The 13,807-nt window shown below is 36.3% G+C and overlaps 1 protein-coding gene across 1 annotated transcript in view; it reads right to left on the bottom strand.

Annotated features, from left to right (window-relative positions):
• ZNF804A (zinc finger protein 804A) overlaps positions 1 to 13,014 on the bottom strand; it is a 319,443-nt gene extending 306,429 nt beyond the window's left edge. Inside the window, exon 1 of the mRNA XM_063088595.1 lies at positions 12,904 to 13,014. Within this exon, the coding sequence (XP_062944665.1) occupies positions 12,904 to 13,014 (111 nt within the window). The remainder of the gene's footprint in view (positions 1 to 12,903) is intronic.
• Between the last annotated feature and the right edge of the window lie 793 nt (positions 13,015 to 13,807).

The following is a 13,807-nucleotide window of genomic DNA, read 5'->3' as shown; positions in this document are numbered from 1 at the left end:
GATATTACATGGGCTGGCTATGTGGTGGATAAGTTCTTAGATATTTTTCAAATATTGTTTTTTTCTCTGGCCCTGGCTAAAGCTGTTAGTAGAATTCTGTTCATTTCCTAGAAAACAAATATTCAGGCAGGCTGAAATTGAAATAATAAAATCCTCTACTACTCTGGGGTGTAGGGAAAGAGAAAGAGAAAATGAGTGGGAGAAAGAGAGGAAAAGAGATGGGGGAGAAAGAGAGAGAGAGAGATTATGAGTGATTTGCTGTGTGTATGTCTATTTTGCCTTTTGCCTGTGAATAGATATGGTCCTTATTTTATGTATCAGACTGCAAGAGGAGAGTATTTCATATGATCTGTAGTTTCTATAAGTGACAGAATTATATTGGTACTTTATTAATGAGTCCAAATAGTGAGCATGTTAGGTAACTGAAAGCAAAATCATTACTCATACAATAGCATATGGAAATTGAATTATTGGTATTGTATTTTAATTAAAGCAATTTAACCTTGTAAGTAAACAACATCCCTTGTCTTTTTTTCTTAGATCATCAAATTATGCTTACATTATGTGAGGCACTGTACAAAGAGGATCAATTTGTTTTGATGATTTATTATTTACTTCACTAACCCTTTACTGTGGAATAATATGGCAATACACTGTCTTAAATGTCTTTCCAGGAGAGCAATATGTTAATATGCTAAATCTGAAATTCTACTGATATCACTCTACCTGCAAAATAGCCTCCTGTGTTTTTGAGTAACAGCATGTATCATAATATCAACACCTAATAAGTCCTGATGCATAAAAATTGCATATTTCATGTTCAATCAATAATTTCACAGTGATTAATAATACAAGTAAACAGTTTGTGTTACTTTGTACAATCTGCAGTTTTTCCCCCTAAGAAATGTAGTCTCAATTGTTATAGAGAAAATGTCATTAAATTCTAATAAAACTTGGAAATTTGGGTCTCAGATTTTTTTTCACCTGTTTTTCTATAATACAACTTGTGGCAATCAAGAAAATAAGGAATAAATTTCAAATTTTCACATCATCTTTACTTCATATTTAGGTATTTTTCTCTCAATAAATATTTGTCATCATAGTGTACCTTCATTTTGCCTAATAATGTACTTCATGAAAATTTCAATCAAATTTAATGATAAATTAACTATGACATTAAAGTAAATTGGGATGAAACTAAGTAAGCTGAAGGTACTATGAACAAACTAGAAATATTAACTTCAAAAGTGAAAACTGATACTTTTATTATGAGCCAAGAGTGACAGTCTAGGAATGTGTAGATGGTCATCAACTGTATGTCAGCACCATCTTACTTAACACATATATCACATGGGACTGAGATAGACAATGACCAAAAATAATTACTTTCTGAAGTGTACAAAGAAGTATATAGCAAACACATCACATCTACGTCACATTCCATACTGACTTCCTTGCTAATTAGATTTTAGAGTGACTTTTAGTTAATAAAACTGTGGTAACTATATTTGGCAAATGTATTAATCTATGGTTATTTACCGTGCTTGTCTGTACAAGAGCAAGAGAAAATGTTATGCCGCCCCCTAGTGTAAATATTAATTTTGTAACATCAGAACTGCATTGATCCAAGAAGACACTGCAAAGGAGTTACAGCTATAGAGATTATTGTTGAAGAGAGTTAAAATAAATTCTAAGCTTTCCTAAAAAAAATTTAAAAACCAGCTTTCTATAGTTTCACCAACTTTATGAATCAAAGGAATGACTGATATCTGAAGGTTTCCTTAGAATTTTCATCTCTTTGGCTCCTAAAATATTTAGAGCCCTGTCTATATTTTAAGGGAGAAGATTTTATGCATTCTTGGGGTAGGGATAAGTATGTAAAGGGTGTGATGGATAACTGAGAGCTACGGTCTAAATGTCTGTGTTCCAAAAAAACATATGCTGAGTTCCTAACCTCCAATGTGATGATATCAGAAGGTGGGGGCCTTCAGAAGGTGACTAGGTCATGAAAGCCCTGCCCTCATGGATTAGTGCCCTTATAAAAGAGGCCTGAGAGAGGTCCTTTGCCCCCTTTGCCCCCTTTGCCATGTGAGATTAGAGTGAGAGGAAGTTCATCTATGAGGAAGCAAGCCCTGGCCAGACACCGAATCTGCTGGCAACTTGATCTTAGACTCCCAGTCTCCAGACTGTGAGAAATAAATGTCTGTTCTACATAAGCCACCCAGTCAATGGTATTTTGTTATAGCAGATAAAGCAAACTAAAACACTGAGAAAAAAAGGAAATATTGATACGCTTCAATAGTAAAAGTATCTTAATTATGTAAACTGACACACATTGAATTGAACAAATGAGATTCTAAAACAGATATGAATGTTCTGGCATGAAATGCTGTCAATAGCTACCACCATTTATTGAAGGGTTGTGTATCAAACCTTGTGCAAATTACTATATAGTCTTTATCTTATTTGATCTGCAAGCCAGTCTTTTACAAAGGTATTATCATCTCCTTTGAAAGATCATATAACTGATAGTGAGAGATGTGAACTTTACCAAAGTCATAAAGCTAGTGACTAGTTGTGGTAGAATTCTCTTGTCTGATCAATTCCCTCTTTTTCTTACTTACATAACATTGTTTTTTATTGAGATTAGCAATATGCCCAGATTAATAAGTCATGTTTCTAGCCTTCCCTGTACGTAGGAGTGATTCTGTGGCGCAGTTCTGGCCAAAGAGACATAAGTCAACACTGTTAGGAAGGACTTCTTGAAAAAGGAAAAGTCAACTTTTTGTCCTTACTCTTTATTCCTTTTTTTCTAGCTTAGAATGTAGATGTGGTGGCTGGAGCACTGACCACCTTACAACTGTAGGAAAATACAAATAATATCCGAGTCCTTAGTCTTTATAGAGCCACTTAATGTTAGAAAAATGTCAACTTGCATATTTCTTACAGTATGAAAAAAATTATGTACAATACTATTTAGGTACATAGTTAATACTTGAGATTTTGGTTATAGACAACTATACTCACTATTTACTGATACAGAGAGAGATCTAGGATCAGATCCATCTAGTTATAAAATATTTGTGCCTTCAACCACTGTGTAAGTAGGAGTGTAAATATTTTGATGGAGACGTACTAAATTGGATGCTGTAACACAATTCTGCAGTAAAAGCAGCCATTCTCTTCCTCAAGGTACATTGTCCAGACATTGAGTATCTTCAGCAATGAGTGGTGATTGATTGCTAAATACCAGGGTTTTTATTTTTATTTATTTATTTTATTTATTTATTTTTTTTGCAGCTACCTGGTACAGGGATCTGAACCCTTGACCTTAGTGTTACAAGGCCTCACTCTAACCTATTAAGCTCTCCAGCCAGCCCCCAATATGAGGTTTTGAAGAAGAACTATAGGTTACAAAAGTAACTTAACAGTATTTCCCCTGACACTTCCTTGGGCATCACCGGATTAGGTGACTTGAGACATTTTCTTAATCAAAGAAAGAATCCTATTTAATCCCACCCTTCTGTCCCTGACCACTTGTCGGAAAAAGAATGTAGTACAAACCTGTCATCATTAAACCCCTTATTTCTCTGCAACTGGTCTGTCTCCCAGTATTTATTGTCCTGAAATCTCCTGCTTTCCAAAACTATCAAAAGTCCTTGGCAACTTCCAAAGTACTGGACTTTTTCTAAAATCTCTACAAACAAAATTTGCTTACTCCACATTGCATTCTTTAGGTGTTTTCTGTTTAAGGGACACAAACAAGGCATGATGGATGGAGACAATGGACTGAATGTTTGTTTCCCCCCAAAATGCACATGCAGAAATCCTAATCCCTGATGTGACGGTAACAGAAGGAGAGACCTATGAAGGGCCTATGAGGGTCCTATGAGGGACCTAGGTTAAAAGGTTGATGACCCATGAATAGAATTAGTTCTATTATAAGAGACAGTAGACCTGATCTCCCTCTCTGCTCTCCACCTTGTGAGAAGACAATGAGAAAATGACTATCTGCAAAATTGGAAGTGGGCCCTCACCAGACACAGAATCAGTTAGCACCTTGGTCTTTGACTTTGCAGTCTTCAGAACTGTGAGAAATAAATATTTGTTATTTAAGCCACACAGTCTGTGGTAATTTGCTATAGTACCCAGATTGACTAAGACAATGAATTAACTTTGGAATTGTTGTTACTAACTTGACGTTTTAGCGGCTGAATTTGGGAGGGAATCTGTGCACTAGGAGTAACCAAGCCCATCTGCAGGAACACTTCAACAGGAGTCAGGAGAGAGCTCTGGGGCTCAGAGTAGGGTCATGTATAATTCGGTCTCCCAAGAGGAGTCAAAGGTGAGCCCAAGGACTCCGAGTGTTCCCCATGGGACTCCTTTCTCTCCTCCACCATTCCACTGCTACCACTGCCTACACTGAGATTATCACAGCAACCTTATGCTCCCTGTATCTCCAATGATGTCAGTCACCACAAGAAGCCCAGAACTCCCAAATTCTCCTATTTCCTAAACTTCAATCCACATATACCTTAGTGACATCCTCTTTTCCGAAACAATTCTCTATATTTTGGCATATTCTAAAACCCTTGGACTGTGTCTTCTAATTCATTGTGTCTACTATCAATAAATGTTTATAACCTTTTTAATCTAACAGAAGTCTGTTTCTATTGAAAACATTGTTCCCCTTGTATCTCTCTGAAGAGGTGAATGTTTTATCTCTCAAACTCCTCATACTAATGTGGCAATATGGGCACATCTCCCCCTTTTTCCACCTTGCTATTTCTCTACCATTCCCCTACCCGCCTTAATCTTTAACAGTCCTCAGCTTTGGAGGACTTTTTTTTTTTTTTTCATTTCATTTCCCTGAAATCCTCTTCTCTGATCACTTTGTCCTCACTCTTCCCCATTTGCAGCCATCCATTCTCATGTCCACATCTGAATAAGAAAAAACGTTTTCTAACATCTGTTAGCAAAGAGCTTGTCTGGATCTAAGAGTGAAGTGTAGTGTTCTCTTGTCAAACATGAAGAGTTTCACAGTACACTAACATCAGACAAGGTCTAGAGAAAAACAAGACCACTCCACAATCATGTTTGAGCACAGACAAAACCAAAAACATTGTTCTTATTACCCAGCATCCACCTGCCAGCCAACACAAGGAAAGGCTGCTTCTCTATCAATGACAGCTTTACCCCACTCTGTTCCTCTTGACTCCTAGATAAGAAGTACTAAGATAACCAATCAAAAGAATTGGCCTTTCTTTATCACAGTACCCAATCCAGAATGAAACAATGGTTTAATAAACTGTACAAAATCACCTCACTTAACCCCAAATGCTGTAAACTACTCCTTATCCTCTCCTCATGAGATGCCCCAAGGCTCCCCAAGCTGTGCAGTTTACCTTGTTCCAACAAATATCAATATGCCCAAGTGGGTCCAATTAAAATTGTGCTCCTGGTGGTTTTAGGATGGTGGACACTGACATAATTCTGTTTTCATGTTTTTTATGAAGACATTTTTGTTTCGTGAAATGTAAGCCCTTCATTTTAGATAGTTCCACTTAAAGCCTATTTGAAATTTAGCCTACTAAAGTGTGCACTTTTGATATTAAGTTTAAAAATATTTTCTAACATTTAGAGATAGCCTGACTTTCTTCAAGTATAATAAACACATGTGTGATTAGATGTTGGAGCTGAACAGATAAGAATATTTTATATAGTTATAGTGGGACTTGGGGGATTGATCTGAGAAAAGTTTTCAAATGAAGTTATTACTAACTTGTTTAAAAATAACAGAAAAATTCCACAATAAGCTCTATCCATTTTAAACTTATATAGTTATCAATGCCAACTTACCTATTTCATAATAGCAACCAAGGTTTTGCTCTTAAACCCACATAGGATATATATTCCAAACATTTAGTTACCTTATTATAAAATATATGTTATAAAGTGTTCTTCAGTGTATCAATCAGGGCTCTCCTGACAAACAGAACCAACAAAATACACACTCTTTCTCACACACACACACACACACACACAAACACACAATTTATTTTGAGGGACTGAGTCAGTGATTGTAGGGGCTAGTAAATCTGAAATATGAAGGGCAGGCCAGCAGGCTGGAAGTTCAGGTAGGAATTGATGCGACAGTCTTCAGGCAGAATTACTTCTTCTCTAGGAAACCAAGGTTTTGCTCTTAAGGTTTTTCAACTGATTTCATGAGGCCAACCCACATTCTCAAAGGTAATCTCCTTTACTTAAAGTCAGGTTATTCAAGACATTAACTACATCTACAAAATACCATCATAGCAATACCTAGATTAGTATCTGATTAAATAACTGGCTACTATTCTAGTTGACACATAAAGCTAGCCATCATTCTCAATACAACTCATTTTTCTGAAGCCATTTAACAAAAAAAAAAAAAAAAATCTTATAATTTGAACACAATATGGCCATCATGAACATTTAGTATATTAAATGCACTTACATTTAGAAAAGCATACAATCTTGCAGTGGTGCCAAACCATTATGAAAGAGTCCAGAGTAGTACATCTAGTAATGCACTTTGTTTACTTTGACAACTAAGGTTAAGTAGTAATTAATTATTACCTCACTTTCTCTTGTAATTGTGCTAGGAAGTATTCAGTAAAAAAAATCGTAAAACTAAAAAACCCTTGCTAATTGAAAACACCATCATAATATAGTATATATTGGAAGGTTTTCTCAGACACAATGGATAATTTAGAATGAGATAAAATAGATCAAATGGCTTTAGGTTAAAATATTTAGAAAGGTAAACTAAACAAATTATATTTCTTACTTTTTGTGGTTAGCAATACAAAAATGTGATAATAGGTATACATAATTACTTCATGAATTTTGGCTGAAGTACACCAGTTTATAACTGCTATTTTTTTTTCCTGGAAGAATTAATCAAACACCTAATATAAAGCAATTCCCTTTAATTGTAATATCTCAGTTAAACAGGGTTACTGGAGGAAATTGCTTCAACATTGTATGATGATCACAATTTAAAAAAATTCAGCTATCTATAATACCATTTTCCAAATATGTTACGTGAATTAAACATGTTTATCTAAGCATATATTAAAGAATAAAATTACATTCAAACTTCATTTTTTTAAAGACCAAAAACAACAAGAAAATACCAAAAACATCAGTGGCCTAAGCAAAAGTTTGCAATTTTAAAATGCAAAAATGCATCATCCTCGAATCCCTACGTGTTTCTTATTGTGATAGTATTCCTACACATTTGTTCTAGAGAATACTGTTAATTAGTTCAACAAATACATGCGAAAGAGATACTACAGAAACATACGTATATGCCAAAAGCTTTTTGAAGATGAGTACCTTTCTAAAAGTTGGTACAATGAAGGGCACATGTAGAATGATAAAAATATTTCTCCCTACAGAGGTAAACTTTGGTCCTTGGACTTACGGAGAGGAAAATAAGTGCCTTCATTGGTCAGGAAGGTAATGTAAATAAGTGAAAAGCCTACATAGCAATAAAAAGCAGTGTAGACAGTGGCAAACTGGGAAGTGCATTCCTCTTTGAATGACATGTAAACCCAAATCTTTCAAAATACTATGCACACTACGGCAATCTAAATTTGGCCCTAAATACAACCCTATGAAACTTCTGATCTAGGTAGCCCCTGAAGCTCTTTCTCATCTGTATTTTCAGTAAAACTGTAATTGCAATCTTCAATAACCTAGAAAGCATTGGTGCAGAACTGATATTTATGTTGATATAACATAAGATATTTATATTACTATCTAAAATAACTCAATTTATATCAAACAAACTAACAGAGCTATATGATAATCATGGTCATTACATGAAAACATGTGCATATTGTAAACTACTTACATTTGTTTAGTCATAACAACAATAATTCATTACCAGTGATTTTCCTTACTTCAGTAAGGTGTTCTGAAAATGCACATGATATAAAGTTTTGTTAGAATAAAAAAGAAATAGAGCAAAGAATATATAACACCTTAAATTCAGAAGAGTGAGACACAAGGTATTCTTTAATACTGAATGTATAAGAGTTTGAAAGAAACTTGGAAGAATATATAACTGTCCCGATTTTGTGAACAAGTTCATAAAGTGAAAAAGCTTGGGAGTATATTATATATCATTCTGATCCACCCTCACCCCTGAACTCTCTTGAGGATGTTAATCTAACAATGATAATCTTTCAACAGCACCAATTCAACAATTGGTCTCTTCAGTCTTGTGCATAATATTAAAGTGCCACCTAAGTGGGCTTCAATGAGTGAAGAAAACTTTTAAATTACATTCTCTTAGACACATAAGAAAATGTGTAAGGGAATGTCCTGAATAATAAGTTACATTCAATAATGATAATTAAAACAAAAGACCATACAGTGTATTTCAAAGACCTACCTAATTTTAAGTGAGTTGCTGTATACAAATGGAAAAAAAAAACCAGAATTTTTTCATTCTTCTCAAAATTGATACATATGAAAATACCCTCAGTGACAAAAAACCTAAAACATGTCAAGATATGAATATTTTCTCAACATATTCAAAATGAACAGGAGCGTTCCTGAATATATTATTACTAAGTACATACTATTCAGTGCATAACTCAGAGCCTGTGGTACCTAAAATAGCACCTTGTAACTGAGGCATCTCAATAAATCTGAATGAACAAAATAACAAATATTTTGAGAACCACTTAAGAAATTAACACTTTTTTCTTGCAAAACTTGGTACTTCATATATTGGAAATGGAGGGCAGCCTACAGAAACAGGACCTAGGAAATTAGTGACGCTTTCCTATTAAAGGACAAGATATAAAATAATTTTAAATTCAAATTATTTTGTGAGTCTGGCACTATTTCTCCATATCAGGAGGCAACTGGAAAAGTAAAGTGCCTTCCACCAAACAGATGACACAATAACATCTCTTAATCATATTATCATACAGATTCCTATGGATTCCATAATTTACTTTGTAAGTTATAAAGGAAATATGCCTGGAGTCAGGAAATCTGCATTATAATATTGACTCATTGTATGACCTTAAAACCACTACTTGTTCTTTTTGAATTCTATAGTCAGTGAAATAGATATAATGCTTTTATGAGATACTATAATGCTGACCAACTAATAGAGTGCAATGAACAAATTAGTAATGATTTCCCATGCTCCAAAGGCAGACCCCAAATTCCATATTAAAAGTGATTAAATATGTCTATTTAAATTCCATATTAAGTATATATATAATATATTCAAATATTCTGTATTAAGAGTTTTAAATATATAATGAGAACAAAGAAATTTTGTGGATTAATTGCAAAGAAAAAGTGTAGTAACTAAATGTCTTTATCCAATATGCAATAGTTTACAAAATGGTGGACTGGGAAAATCTAAAGAAAAGAATGAGAATACAAGGAAAATAAACTTTATTCATTGCTATTATACCCCATAACTTATCCAGAAATATTATGAAACACATAAAATATTAGCTCATTTCTTATACCATGAAAAGCTATATCACAAATGTGATGCAATTTATAATAGAAATCATGACAAGTAGATTGATACTTTTGTCAATCTCATGAGCAAAGAGAATCAAAAATTACAAAACGGCTATTTGTATATTTTTAGTTAAAATTGTCAAGTCGAATATACTGAAAAACTCATGAATAGGGTCAAGAGTAACAACAGACTTCGCTTTTAAGTGTACTACTTTTTCTAGAATTTTATGTCTGAGTGACATTGTATGACCTATGAAAAGGACTTTACACCGTATTTTGATAATCTTCTCACTATGAGTGGCAGAATTACATTCTGGATTTAGGACTAAAGCAATTCACCAATGTCAATAAAACCTTATTTACAAAGGATATTCTATACGTAACTTCTAATTCATGAAAGAACACTGTATTAACATTTATAGGCTAGCTTAAATTACTCCTAAGGTTTTTTTAAAGATCATAAAATTATTTTTTAAAATTTAAATTTAAAAAAATCTGAAAAATCGATTAATTATCTAGTGATTTAAAATAATGGGATTTTTTTGGAAAAATCAAAATACCTTTTCCTGGAATGGTTTTACATTTTAAGTTATGCTTTCCTAAAATAAGAAAAAAAGAAAAATCAAGCCAACACTTAAGACATTATTAAAATCCTTTGAATTTTGTATGCATTTCAAAAGACAAAAATGTGATTATTTTTTTAAAGGCAAAATTCTAATATGTCAAAATCAAATAGCAAGTAAAGTAGAAAAGATTTCATAATTATTACTCCATGAAACAGGGATTAAAAACATTGTACATGATAAATACATATGATCTAATTGTCAAGTTAGAAATAAAAAATAAAACTGTAAAAAAACATAATATGCATAAGTTCTTAATTGAACATTTTTTAAATATGGCAATATAACTTTTAAGATAGTATTTGTGTTTCTTATTAAAGTTCCTAATTCTTAGAAGTTTCAGATACAGTTTTCTGTTTTTAGCTGATAGTAAGTTTTAACTTATAGCAAGTCCTCATAGCATCCTATGTGCTGTAGAGAATATGTTTTTAGATAAAGATAGATCTTTTTTTAATTAAAATCATTCATGTCTGAGTATATCTAAAATGTCTTCTGTTAAAAACAGGCATAAATCTCATTTTCTTCAATAACAAAATACATCAAAAGGCATCTAGAAAACACACATATACATTATCTTTTAAAAAATAGTTTGAAATATAGTTGGATCATACACAAAATTCTACATCACTTCAGGCAGTGTAAATCATACACAGAAAATACAAACTTGGGCAGTTTGTAAACAACCTTTAAGGACTAGCTCAGAAATTTGCACAAGTCTCTTTCATGATAACTAAGAGGAATATGATAGGAGTTATTTCAAAGTCTTTTTATCTCTGTTTGTTGCTTCTGACATTTGCCTATATTTAGATTTACTTATCTCATTTAGGTGGCTGCTTTTTATCACCCATTTTAATCACAAGTTTACACAGGCAAATCTAGACTTTAACCTACATTTTGTTAATATGAGTGGTGAAGAACTAATCAACTTCAAACACACAACAAACAAATCAGCATAAGCAAATTCAACCAGTTAGAAACCCAAAGTTGACTTAAGAATTAAGATAAATATAACTTTAATGAGTTAAGGTTTACCTAATAACTATTTTTTTCTATGAACTCTAACGTGTGTTTTATCACCTATGCCATTATTGTAACTATGGAAATGAAATATTGTTCAATAAGTTTGCCTTTTATCATAAGTGGAACTTGATTTAAAAAATAAAAGTGTTTGCTTTCTTCAAAGTAAATGTTTTTTCCTCTCTCTAAAAGTTTACCTTCTCACTTAGATGAGTTTGTTTTTTTAACTAGGGTCAGAACTATTTAAATAATTTCTTTAGCCTTACCTACTACTCTGTATATATAGTACTCTACTATAGAAGACTGCAGGAGAATATTTTTACTTTCTTTTGTTCAACAACAACAGCAAACAACCACATCCAGAAGATTAATGTAAACAACAAACTAGACCTGCTTTTCTGAGTCTAAAAAGAGCTGAAAGGTGGTAGCCAATAGATTCAAGGGAAAAAGAAAGAAATCAAATGCATCATATTAATGTCAGAATTCAATTAAAACTTCAGATGAGAACTTTTCATTCTTGGAAAACACGCATCCCAGCACAATATTTTCATTCCTGTAGAAATATATTTTAAGATATATAAAGAAAATTAGATTAAGAATACTGCATTTACTTCTGGACTATTTGAGTCCCTCCTTAAACTTCTACTATACTCTTTCACGCTAATTAACCATCGTAAAAAGGGGAGAGGAGATTGCTTGCTAAGGGACCCAGACTTTAGTGAGTCATACTTTTGTATATTACCACCTTACTTTGGCTATATTCTTGCAGTACTTAGCCTAATGAACCGTTCTCTACTTCCTTTTTCCTTTATGGAGGTGTCTACTTCTCCGGAGATACCAATACATGAGAGTCAGTTCTGCAGGGAGGTTTTGTAGCTAAGAGGGGATTTGGATAAAAAGTAGGAGCTATTATCCTGCACTATTTCAACGCTCAGCCCATCTTTTCCTACCAATCAAGAGTGCTCTTCCTACTAGGATGCTAAAAGATGAAGCTCTTGGTCCAGTAAGAACCTTCCAGCGACTGCATGATTGGTTCTGTTTGTCAAACATGTTTCCTAGTGCCTCTAATTATGACATAGTGATCACGCTTCACACTTGTCCCCTATCTCTTTAGAGTGAAGAACTGAGTTGACAGCATGGGGTTCTGGAATCATTCTGTTCAGCTTAGTACTGACAACTTCTCACTAGAGAAGTTTGCTGCCAGCCAGTCCTTCAGGAAAGGGCCAGAATACAAACTCATTCTCAGACCATCACTCAATCCCGCCACTTCCTCCACGCCACAGCCACATGGCTCCCTGCTTCTGTCAGCTACACCCACATCCTTATTCACCTTCAGCTCCCAAAAGATGTTACGGGGTCACTTGGGTTAGGGTTCTTTTCTTTCTCTCTTCTTAAAAATTTTTTAGAGGTCCTGTTGACACAATTTGCTTCAAAAAAAAGGAGAGACTGTGGTAATAATCTTCAGCATTATGGAGTGAGGTGGAGAGTCTGGAACCTTGTGGAAGTGTCGACTAAAGCCAGGGATCACAGCTTCCCTAAAATTCCATCTTTTTCTACACCTAAACTCACCCAAGCCCACCAGATAAATAATTGAATACATCATGAGCCAAACTGAATCTCAGCACCCCCAAAACCTCACAGTACCCTCAATCCTCCAAATGTCCTCTTGGGGTGGGGGGGTGGGGGGAGGGTGGCGAGAGAGAGAGAGAGAAGCGATTACCAGAGTTTTGTTCCCGTTCTTGCTGAGAGGGCCCCGGAAAACTCCCTTGATGTTGCGAAAGTGTCCGTTGCTGAGATGCGTGGAGCTGATGACAATGTAGTAACACTCCATGGGGCAGCCGCCGCCTCCTGCACCGCAGCCGCCGCTTCCATGCACCCCGCGTCCGCCGCCGCAGCGCGCCGGAGCCCGGGGAGGGTGGGCTCGGGACCGCCAGGAGGGCAGACCGCCGCCGCTCTCGCACGCCCTGCGGAGACAGGCTCAGTTCACCCCTGTGCCCTGCGCGCGGAGGCTCCCCCGCCTGCGCATGCTGGCCGTGTGTGTGTGTGTGTGTGTGTGTCTGTGTGTCTTCTAATTCGCGTCAGGGCGATGAGTCCCGCCGGAGGATCCCGGGCTGGGAGGGGGCCGGGCGGGCAGGACCGAGCCGAGCGGAGTCAGCGCCGGCGTGGCGGCCGAGCGGGGCCGAGCAGCGGGAGCCGCCTGCGCGGCGGCAGCAGCAACGGCGGCGGCAGCAACGGCGGCGGCAACATCCCCCGCGCGGGGCGCCCGCACTCGGAGTTGCTGCTGCTGGCAGGCATGAGTGTTATTATAGTGAGCGGCGTCGCCGGTCCATTGCACTGAGCCAATGGCAGGGAGCCACTGGGCTGATACTGAGAGCTGTCAGAGGAGTACATCTGTCACCCACTGCCTCCCCCCCGCCCTTCCCCGCCGCCAGGACCCACGGCCGCGCCAGCCGGGGCGCGATGGGGAGCGTCCCGCGCAGCTCCGCGGCCGCACGGGGCCAGGGACGCGGCCCGCCACCGAGAAGTGGGGGACTCTGTCAGGTGGGGGCGGAGGGGACATGAAGAGGCCGCTATTTCTTCCCCGGCAGTCGGAGTGGGGGCGAGGGTGGGGGGCCGCGAGGGGG

The sequence above is a fragment of the Cynocephalus volans genome, chromosome 1 (genome assembly GCF_027409185.1).
Source record: "Cynocephalus volans isolate mCynVol1 chromosome 1, mCynVol1.pri, whole genome shotgun sequence".
Lineage (NCBI taxonomy): Eukaryota > Metazoa > Chordata > Mammalia > Dermoptera > Cynocephalidae > Cynocephalus > Cynocephalus volans.
Note: the sequence above shows the minus strand (reverse complement) of the source record. Positions and strands in the feature narration are given on the sequence as shown.